Raw genomic sequence first — 10,841 nt, 5'->3', positions numbered from 1 at the left:
TCAGGGAGGTTTTTGTTGTTTAGTCGTTTAGTCGCGTCCGACTCTTCGTGACCCCATGGACCAGAGCACTCCAGGCAGTCCTGTCTTCCACTGCCTCCCGCAGTTTGGTCAAACTGGTAGCTTCAAGAACACTGTCCCACCATCTCATCCTCTGTCGTCCCCTTCTGTCCTTCCAGTGAGCACTCAGGGCTGATTTCCTTCAGAATGGAGAGGTTTGATCTTCTTGCAGTCCATGGGACTCTCAAGAGTCTCCTCCAGCACCAGAATTCAAAAGCATCCATTCTTCGGCGATCAGCCTTCTTTATGGTCCAGATCTCACTTCCATACATCACTACTGGGAAGACCATAGCTTAAACTATACGGACCTTTGTTGGCAAGGTGATGTCTCTGCTTTTTAAGATGCTGTCTAGGTTTGTCATTGATTTTCAAGTGCAATATACCAGGAATGAATACCAGGAAACTTGTATTCAGACTGTTTTGGTTTTTTAAAAAATCTTTATAATAAACGTGACTCGATATGTGGAGGAGAAAATAAAAGGATAACTGCTTATTTCCTTGACATCTGGCGGGAGGGTGTTCCACAGGGCGGGCGCCACCACCGAGAAGGCCCTCTGCCTGATTCCCTGTAACCTCACTTCTTACAATGAGGGAACCGCCAGAGGGCCCTCGGCGCTGGACCTCAGTGTCTTGGCTGAACGATGGGGGTGGAGATGCCCCTTCAGGTATACTGGGCCTTTGAGGCCGTTTAGGGGCTTTTTTTTTTTTTTTAATAATATTTATTAAGTTTTTAACAAAAGGAAGAAAAAGAATAAACAATTAACAAAAAACACACAAAGAAAATCCAAATACAATACAAAAACCGGTATTTAAAATAAAAAGAAAAAAGAAAAAAAATCCCTCTTTCTGATATCTTACAATCATTTACTTATTTTCCTGACTTCCTCACACCTCCCTTTTTTGTATTCCATTTAAAAATTTGTTCAGCAAATTCATACCCTCTTAATTTACCCTTAATTATTTGTCCTCACATATTCTAACTTCAAATTTTCATCTAATATCAATCCCTTCATACATATTCTTATTTTTCCTTATTGCTAGAACCACTTCGTTTCATTCCAACGTCATTAACATTCAATAATTTTACAGTATTTCTGTAAATAGATTTTAAATTTCTTCCAATCTTCTTCCACCGACTCTTCTCCCTGGTCTCGGATTCTGCCGGTCATTTCTGCCAATTCCATATAGTCCCTTACTTGCATCTGCCATTCATTTAGGGGCTTTAAAGGTCAGCACCAACACTTCTGGGTACCAGTCGCTGGTAACCCCAGGAAGGGAGAGTTCCTCTTGTGCTCTGCTCCTTTCTTGCAGGCTTTCCACAGCCATGTAGCTGGCCGCTGCAAGAAGAGGATGCTGGACTGAATGACTATTGGCCTGGTCCAAACAGGGTCTTCTGATGCCCTTTAGACCTCAGACACCTGAAATCCAAGCCAGTTCTCTCCGAAGGGCTTGGGCCTGCTTTCCCTCCCACCCCCTCTCCGTACACGCTGCCTTCCTTTGAAACTGTGTCTCCCAGGGGTGGGCTGGGAGGCACCTCCCCCCCTCCTTCCCCTCCCTGCCTGCTTTCCTGCGGCTCCCGGTGCCCCAGGTGGCGGCAGCTGCTCATTCCGACCAGAGACAGTGGAGAGGAGCCACTTTGCTCTGCAAGGACGGCCGTAGACAACAGGTAGCAGCCAGAGTTCTCCCTTGCTTGCCTCCTTTCGAACCCGGAGCTGTCCTAGGCTGGGGAGAGGCAAGGCAAAAGGCTGGGTTGGGCGAGAGGCTTATTGCTCTGAAGTGATTCTGATTGCGTGAGGATTGACTTGGCGTTGGATCTGGCCAAGGTAGGTGGTTCCTGCACCTTTGAGGAGGTACGTTTTAAATCCTCGCTTCTCCCCCAAATGCATCTGGTTCTCCGAGTTAGGTCTTCTTGGTAGATCTTCCCTGTCTCATCTAACCTTTTATTTCACTTTTCAAGTTGAAATTCCCTGCTGGAACCAAAAATCACAATGCTTCTCCATGCGCGCTCTCTCTCTCTCTCTTTTGCAGGCAATCAGATTATACAAGGGTAGTGTGGGTTGGCAGGAAATAAAAAAGATTTGCAATACTGTATATGAGGCAGGATTCAAAATACAAAATGACACGCAAGCAATGCTTGATAACTGCACACCAAGTTCCCCCAAGAGTTAGCCCCATTGAATTCAACAATACTTCTTTCTGGGGAGATGTGGTTAGGAATGCACTGTTAGACTGCAATCCTCTACACGCTTTCTGCAGCTTACTTTAGAGTAGGCATGCACAGGACTGCACTGTTCATGGCTGCAAAGAGAGAGGGCTTCCTTCTCCATACAAACAAAATATCTCCAGCTTTGCTCGTCCATATGGAGATGTAGGTTTGAAAAGTTGGCTTTTTCATGAGCTAGATTCCTCTTTGTAAAGTTCTCTTGGGCTAACACCTTTTTGCTTTCTTATAAGGCAGAGGGGCAATGAACCACAAACAGCTAGCTATAACTATTTAACAGATGCTCCGTTGTTGTGATTTCACTCTTAATACTCAGAGATCCCTTTTAAAAGGCAAAACATCTGTTTAAGTCACTATTATGCCCATTTAACAGGTGGTAGAACTGAGGCCAGGAGAGTGCGATGCCCTCAAGGTGGAAGGGCTCAGCGGCAGAGCAATCTGCCTTGCAGGCAGACGTTCTCAGGTTCGATCCCCAACAGCATGTAGGGCTAGGAAAAGACCTCTTCCTGAACCCCCAGAGAGATGCTGCCAGTCTGTGTGAACACTATTGATCTAGATGGACTAATGGTCTGGCTTGGTACATAGAATAAGACCCCCTTTCTTAGGAGCCATGGTATGGATTTTCCCCACTGAATTTTGCACCCGAATCCAGGAAATGACTTGCCAATTATACCTGCCGCAATATGGTGCACTCTGCCTGTGAACTGGATCTCCTAGTCCGTGTCTTTTAAAAAATCCAGGTGGTTTAACCATGGTCGTGAGATACGACGGGGAGAGAGACGTTGTCTGGGTCCACCTTCTTGCCTTAAAAGAGCTCATTCCCCTCCTGATATTTACCTGTGTAGATCTAAGATGAGGGACCTCCTTTCTCCCTCGGCAGCAGCTGTCAAGCTCAAGAGGGCTTTGGGCACAGCTGGCGTGGGCGGGCACTGCAGTGAGTTGGTGCCTCCACAGGGAGGGAGGAAAAGCAGGTGAGGAATCACAGCCTCTCCGACCTACAGGTATGTTTTGGACTACAACCCCCATCATCCCAGCCAACAGCTGTAGTCTAAATAATTTGGAGGGCACCAGGCTGAGACCCCCGTGGCCTCCCCATGTAAGCTGCCCTTTGCATTCACAGGTGCACTCTGCACATGCTCAGAGGCCCTCTTGCTTAGTGCTTCGGCTGCTCTGCAGCAGACCACTGGAAAACCAACTTGGCTCAAACCCGTCCTTCACCTTATGTCCGCAAATCCTGAATTCCTCACTCCTCGTGACTCCGAACCCCCCAGCAAATGAGCTGGGCTGTGTGGGAGCCACATTCTTCAACCCTGTCCCGGGTTATGTACGCCGGCTGGCTTGAATCATGGTGCGAGTTGCTTGGTGGGCAGCGGAATGACTCTGCCCATGCTCAGAGGCACTGCTGGCTTTTTCTATACTTCAGAGGTAGGTAATAATAATAATAATAATAATAATAATAATAATAATAATATAATGATGTCAGAGCTGCCCAAGGTTCCAGCTCACAGAGGACCAACGCCAGGTCGTGGTTATATACAAAAGTCTTTATTGAAGTTCAGTTTCCATTCCAAAGCCGTAGCGCGCAGCTCTACGTCTTAAACCCTAGACCGCCGAAGCTCCGTCTGAGTCTCCTCCCCCTAGACACCAGTTCAAGACTCTAGCCTTACTCCACCTCTTCCGTTGTTCTTTCCTCCTCTGGGTCCGTCTGCCCGCCGGGGTGTTGCCCTTTCTGGACTCTTCTGATGCTGAGTCCCCGGATTCTTCCCCCTCCCTCCGGCGGGCTTTAGGACCTGGCTCCCAATCCGAGCTCCCTGCTGTCCCGCGCGCCTGTACATTTGAACTTGGCGCGCGCGCCCAGCCGGCCACCTTCCTCCTGACCGTTACACTGCTCCTGTCACTGCTTCCCCCCTCGGGGGGGCTAGCTGGACCTGGCTTCCCCTCCGTTCCCTCACTCAGCGATAGGGGCGTGGTCAGCCCTGACTCATGGGACTCTTCCCCCCCCCCGCTACGCTCTGGTGGGGAAACTGGTCCCGATCTCCAGCTGCTGCTTTGGGAGTCGCTGCTGGCCCCTAGCTTCTGGTGCGTCCCTCCCGGGACCCCCCTTGCCCTGGCCATCGGAGCCCCCTTCTGTGAATCTTCCGATTCGCTGGAGAGGCTCATGGAATCTCTCGGGCCACTGTCATCTTCCCCTACGCTGCCCTCTGATTCTTCGCCTTCGCTCTCCATCTCCCCTCTTCCCTGTGCTTCTGCTCCTGAGCCCCTGACAAATGATAATAATAATAATAATAATAATAATAATAATAATAATAATAATAATAATTTATTATTTATACCCCACCCATCTGGCTGAGTTTCCCTGGCCACTCTAGGCAGTTTCCTACAAAAGATTAAAAATACATTAAAACATCAGTCATTAAAAACTTCCCTAAACAGGGCTGCCTTCAGATGTCTTTTAAAGGTAAGATAGCTGCTTATTTCCTTCACATCTGGTGGGAGGGCGTTCCACAGGGCGGGCGAGAAGGCCCTCTGTCTGGTTCCCTGTAACCTCACTTCTCGCAATGAGGGAACCACCAGAAGGCCCTCAGTGCTGGATCTCAGTGTCCGGGCAGAACAATGGGGGTGGAGACGCTCCTTCAGGTATACTGGACTGAGGCCGTTTAGGGCTTTAAAGGTCAGCACCAACACTTTAAAGATCATCACCAACACTTTGAATTGTGCTCGGAAACGTACCGGGAGCCAATGCAGATCTCTCAGAACCAGTGTTATGTGGTCCTGGCGGCCACTCCCAGTCACCAGTCTAGCTGCCGCATTCTGGATTAATTGCAGTTTCTGGGTCACCTTCAAAGGTAGCCCCACGTAGAGCGCATTGTAGTAATCCAAGCGGGAGATAACTAGAGCATGCACCACTCTGGCGAGACAGTCTGCGGGCAGGGAGGGGTCTCAGTAGTGGATCCTGGTATTAAATACCGATTCTGTCCCTCCCCTGTTGCACTTTTCCTGCACACAATGGAGCCCCCCCTCATGTTCCCACATACTTTTATCATCTCCTTGTGCCCAAACCTTCCCTTCTCCCTTGCAGGGGGCTTCTCAATTAGCCGAGGGCTTTGAGCATGGCTGATGTGAGGGGTCAGGAGCGCATGGAGGTGGAAGGAAGGGGGCTAACGAGTTGCATTTGCCCCCCACGACCCTCTTGCTGCTCCTGCCGTGTAGCTAATTCCCTTTTCTCTTGGATCGTGGCTCAGCCTCTGGGCTTCCTGCTGTTCCTCAGTCACGCCCAGCTGTTCAGCTTCCCCTTCATCTACTCGCGCCTCTCTCTTTCAGTCTGTTTCCTTTATGAAACTATTAAACTCTCAAGGCGGGTGGACCTGGCAGAGGGAGATGGTGTGGACACCACTGTTGTTGCAGCACTGTTAATTAAGGCATTTGAACAAAATTCATCCAGCGCAGCATCTCCAACTCACAGATCCTGCAAGCAGCATCCATAATAATAATAATTGTTGTTGTTTAGTCGTTTAGTCGTGTCCGATTTCCCCCCCAAAAAACTAAGTGCATCCTATGGGCCGGTGCGTCCTATAGGGCAAAAAATATGGTATTTATAAGTTTGGGGCATAGGCTCTTTGGACAAGAGATTTGTGTTGGTTCTGCTTTTGAAACAGCACCTTGGCCCCTACCGGCGTGAGTAGTTAAATGGCAGTCATTGAAGAACCTGCTATTGATTCTGGCTCATTAACTGAAGAACGCCTTCGCTCCCAGAGGGATCAGCTTTTAGAAAGCAAATGCTCAGAGCTGCATTATCTACATTGTGTAACTCACCAAGGACTTAATTTAGTAAGATTTAGCAGTCCTGTGCTATTCAAGGTGTTTTGCCTATAGCGGGGTGGGGAGACCTGCCTCTCTGCAGATGTTATAAGGTTGGGGCTCTCATCAGCCCTGACTAGTAAGGAGAGAGAAATCTGTTGATTTCTTTGCCCTCTCTGAGTTTCTCATCTTAACAACCTAAAACGCAGTCTCACTTGTGATTTTATTTTGTTCCTAAAAGCTGCACAAAAATTAACCAGAGCTTAACTTGCATCTCTCCTGGTGTCGCATTTGCAAAAAGGATCTCTTGCACACACACAAAAAGATCCCTCCATATATTTGTGTTGGCATACATCCAGAATTTTCCCAGACATATCCAGAATACTGAAGTAGGCAGCAGTTTCCGGACGGAAACTGGAAAAAAATGTCTGGGAAGATCCGGACATATGGCAACCCATGTCGGCAGTGTTGTTTTTGCGATTTCCCATAAAAATGGCTCAAAAATGACAACTTTGGGAAATATTGTATAAGATGAGAAGTTATGTTGGATGAACTTTTGGAACTGATAATGTAAAAAAACACACAATAAAAATGTAGTGTTGTTGTTTAGTCGTGTCCAACTCTTCGTGACCCCATGGACCAGAGCACGCCAGGCACTCCTGTCTTCCACTGCCTCCCACAGTTTGGTCAAACTCATGTTTGTAGCTTCGAGAACACTGTCCAACCATCTCGCCTCTGTCATCCCCTTCTCCTTGTGCCCTCCATCTTTCCCAACATCAGGGTCTTTTCCAGGGAGTCTTCTCTTCTCATGAGGTGGCCGAAGTCTTGGAGCCTCAGTTTCAGGATCCGTCCTTCCAGTGAGCACTCAGGGCTGAATTCCTTCAGAATGGAGAGGTTTGATCTTCTTGCAGTCCATGGGACTCTCAAGAGTCTCCCCCAGCACCATAATTCAAAAGCATCAATTCTTTGGCGATCAGCCTTCTTTATGGTCCAGATCTCACTTCCATACATCACTACTGGGAAAACCATAGCTTTAACTATACGGACCTTTGTTGGCAAGGTGATGTCCTCTACTTTTTAAGATGCTGTCTAGGTACAAAAAACAAAAATGACAACTTTGGATCCGGCACAGAGCAAGCATGACTCTGTGTCTCCAGCTTCCAGCCCAGCTCTCAAACACAACTCCTACCTAGGAGCTAGGAAAGACCCAGCCATTAACCTGGAGGCCATAATCAGTTTTCACTCTTGCAACCTACTTCTTTTGGGATGTTGATGATGGCCAGCTATGGTCATTGTCTTGCAAAGAAACTTGTCCGATCAGTTCAGCAACCTGCTCTGTTAGATTCCAGCCCTCATCAGGTACAGGAACCCAATAATTGGAAGGGGCTTGGGGCATCATCCAGACTGATCCCCCCAAGTTCACAACGGTTTATTCTGAGAGATCAATAATGGCTGTGGTTTGCTCTGCTGATGGCTTCTGTGAACGTCGCTGGATCTAGAACTAGCTGTTTCCTAGTTCTGCTGGATCTCTCAGCAGCGTTCGATACCATTGACCATAACATCCTTCTGGACCGTCTAGAGGGCTGGGAGCTGGGGGCGCTGTCATACAGTGGTTCCGCTCCTTCCTCCTGAGCCATGTTCAGAAAGTGGGGGGGGATGAGTGTTCAGACCCCTGGGCTCTCACTTGTGGGGTGCCTCAGGGTTCTGTCCTCTCCCCCATGCTTTTCAACATCTACATGCAGCCGCTGGGAGAGATCATCAGGGGGTTTGGGCTGGGTGTCCATCAATATGCGGATGATACCCAGCTCTACCTCTCTTTTAAATCAGAACCAGTGAAGGCGGTGAAGGTCCTGTGTGAGTGCCTGGAGGTGGTTGGAGGATGGATGGCGGCTAACAGATTGAGGTTGAATCCTGACAAGACAGAAGTACTGTTTTGGGGGGACAGGAGGCGGGCAGGTGTGGAGGATTCCCTGGTCCTGAATGGGGTAACTGTGCCCCTGAAGGACCAGGTGTGCAGCCTGGGAGTCATTTTGGACTCACAGCTGTCCATGGAGGCACAGGTTAAATCCGTGTCCAGGGCAGCTGTGTACCAGCTCCATCTGGTACGTAGGCTGAGACCCTACCTGCCTGCGGACTGCCTTGCCAGAGTAGTGCATGCTCTGGTTATCTCCTGCTTCGACTACTGCAATGCGCTCTACGTGGGACTACCTTTGAAGGTGACCCAGAAACTACAACTAATCCAGAATGTGGCAGCTAGACTGGTGACTGGGAGTGGCCGCCAAGACCACATAACACTGGTCTTGAAAGACCTACATTGGCTCCCAGTACGTTTCCAAGCACAATTCAAAGTGTTGGTGATGATCTTTAAAGCCCTAAATGGCCTCGGTCCAGTATATCTGAAGGAGCATCTCCACCCCCATCGTTCTGCCCGGACACTGAGGTCCAGCGCCGAGGGCCTTCTCGGTAGTGGCGCCCGCCCTGTGAAACGCCCTCCCACCAGATGTCAAAGAGAAGAACAACTACCAAACTTTTAGAAGACATCTGAAGGCAGCCCTGTTTAGGGAAGTTTTTAATGTTTGATGTATTACTGTATTTTTATATTTGGTTGGAAGCTGCCCAGAGTGGCTGGGGAAGCCCAGCCAGATGGAAACTGGAAACGATGCCTTATGAGGAATGGCTAAGGGAGCTGGGCATGTTTAGCCTGGAGAAGAGGAGGTTAAGGGGTGATATGATAGCCATGTTCAAATATATAAAAGGATGTCATATAGAGGAGGGAGAAAGGTTGTTTTCTGCTGCTCCAGAGAAGCGGACACGGAGCAATGTTTCCAAACTACAAGAAAGAAGATTCCGCTTAAACATTAGGAAGAACTTCCTGACAGTAAGAGCTGTTTGACAGTGGAATTTGCTGCCAAGGAGTGTGGTGGAGTCTCCTTCTTTGGAGGTCTTTAAGCAGAGGCTTGACAACCATATGTCAGGAGTGCTCTGATGGTGTTTCCTGCTTGGCAGGGGGTTGGACTCGATGGCCCGTGTGGTCTCTTCCAACTCTATGATTCTATGATTCTATTATTCTATGAATCAGATGGGCGGGGTATAAATAATAAATTATTATTATTATTATTTATTATTATCCATAATCTGGGAGGAGAGGGCTCAGAGGTCAGTTGGTTCCACTGAATATTACTGTCTGCCTGTCTCTTTCTCTCTCTCTCTGCCCATCTGCTGACCACAAAGCCACTCCAGCCGGGTGAGGGACAATGTCTAACAACATGGCGAAGATTGCAGAGGCACGGAAGACGGTGGAGCAGCTGAAACTGGAAGTGAACATCGACCGGATGAAGGTGAGCTTCCCCATCTCCTCTCCTCGCCTACTGCAAGAGGTGCACTTCCATGTATACAACACCGTGTTTCGGTTCTGTGCGGTGAAGCAACCAAACAGAATCCAAGGGCAGCCCGGCCTGCCCTGCGGTAGTCTAGCTTAAGTGTTGCAAAAGGCGTGCTCACTAGTTCCGACGAAAGAAGAATGGCAGACGAAATTAATGGACTATGCAGAATTGGACAAAATGACAGGAAGGATTCGAAACCCGCAGGACCAGAGATTTACAGAAGATTGGAAGAAGTATAGGAATTATTTGAAGAGTAACTGTAATCAGCAAATTACGCTAGTAGGACTCCAAGAAGTTTGTAAGGAGAAATATACAAAGTGTTACAAAGCAGGAAAAGATAGAGATATTGGTTATGAGTTTGAAATGTAATAGGGAAAATAAGAAATGCATACAGTGGTACCTCGGGTTAAGTACTTAATTCGTTCCGGAGGTGTGTTCTTAACCTGAAACTGTTCTTAACCTGAAGCACCACTTTAGCTAATGGGGCCTCCTGCTGCCGCTGCATCACCGGAGCAGGATTTCTGTTCTCATCCTGAAGCAAAGTTCTTAACCCAAGGTAATATTTCTGGGTTAGCGGAGTCTGTATCCTGAAGCGTATGTAACCTGAAGCGTATGTAACCTGAGGTACCACTGTACTAAGAGATTAGAATGGAATATTTTCAGACAGGACTGATGGAAGTCAAAAAAATGGAATAAGATGTAAAAGTATGTTTAATTACTGTTGAAAATGATATGTTAAAAAACTAATAAAATTATATATAAATATATATGAGAGACATGCTCAATAGTGCTGACTCTCTTTCCCTCTGTGGCAGGTGTCCAAGGCAGCGGCCGACCTCCTGGCCCACTGCGAAGCCCACGCCAAGGAGGACCCTCTGGTGACCCCGGTGCCATCTGCGGAGAACCCCTTCCGCGAGAAACGGCTCTTTTGCATCGTGCTGTGAGCCTGGAAGCGGATTGGACGGGGGAGACAAATGGCAGACTCCTCCCACTTCCAGACCAGGGCGGTGGTGGGCGGAACTTCCTCTTGTATGTTCATGGTACACCCTGATCCCCTTTCCAATCTGCATTTCTACCCTGGTCCTATCTCCATCCAGCAAAAAACAAACAAAACAGGACTGTGTGTATTCTGTAGAGAAAACGTGTCTTAGCTTTTTTTTTTTTTTTTTTTTTAAAAAAAGCAAGTTATTAGTCCTCATTGCTGTCAAAAATAAGCTTGTCTGGGCTGTGTTGTTTCCTGATCCCAATGCTAAACAAATAAACCCATGACAGTTTGTCTGGTAGGCCGATGTGCCCACAGTCCCTAGAAGGTTGATAACCCCAGGGGCTGGGAGGGAGAAAGTGACCCCAACAGGGGTTGAACTAGATGATCCCTGATGATC

At 48.1% G+C, this 10,841-nt stretch overlaps 1 protein-coding gene across 2 annotated transcripts; it reads left to right on the top strand.

The window, feature by feature from the left end:
* Window positions 1-1,615: 1,615 nt before the first annotated feature.
* GNG8 (G protein subunit gamma 8) lies at window positions 1,616-10,555 on the top strand. 2 transcript variants are annotated; one of them, XM_079985848.1, is made up of 3 exons: window positions 1,616-1,723; window positions 9,308-9,414; window positions 10,275-10,555. In XM_079985848.1, the coding sequence occupies exons 2-3, from the start codon at window positions 9,331-9,333 to the stop codon at window positions 10,401-10,403; spliced, it is 213 nt and encodes a 70-aa protein (XP_079841974.1). In that variant the 5' UTR covers window positions 1,616-1,723; window positions 9,308-9,330; the 3' UTR covers window positions 10,404-10,555. The 2 variants fall into 2 exon arrangements, with proteins under 2 accessions (XP_079841974.1, XP_079841973.1); XM_079985847.1 differs by having other exon boundaries at window positions 1,657-1,880.
* Window positions 10,556-10,841: the final 286 nt, after the last annotated feature.

Source organism: Podarcis cretensis (assembly GCF_951804945.1).
Source record: "Podarcis cretensis genome assembly, chromosome: 8".
In the NCBI taxonomy this organism is placed as follows: domain Eukaryota; kingdom Metazoa; phylum Chordata; class Lepidosauria; order Squamata; family Lacertidae; genus Podarcis; species Podarcis cretensis.
This window is presented reverse-complemented; position numbering and strand designations above follow the sequence as displayed.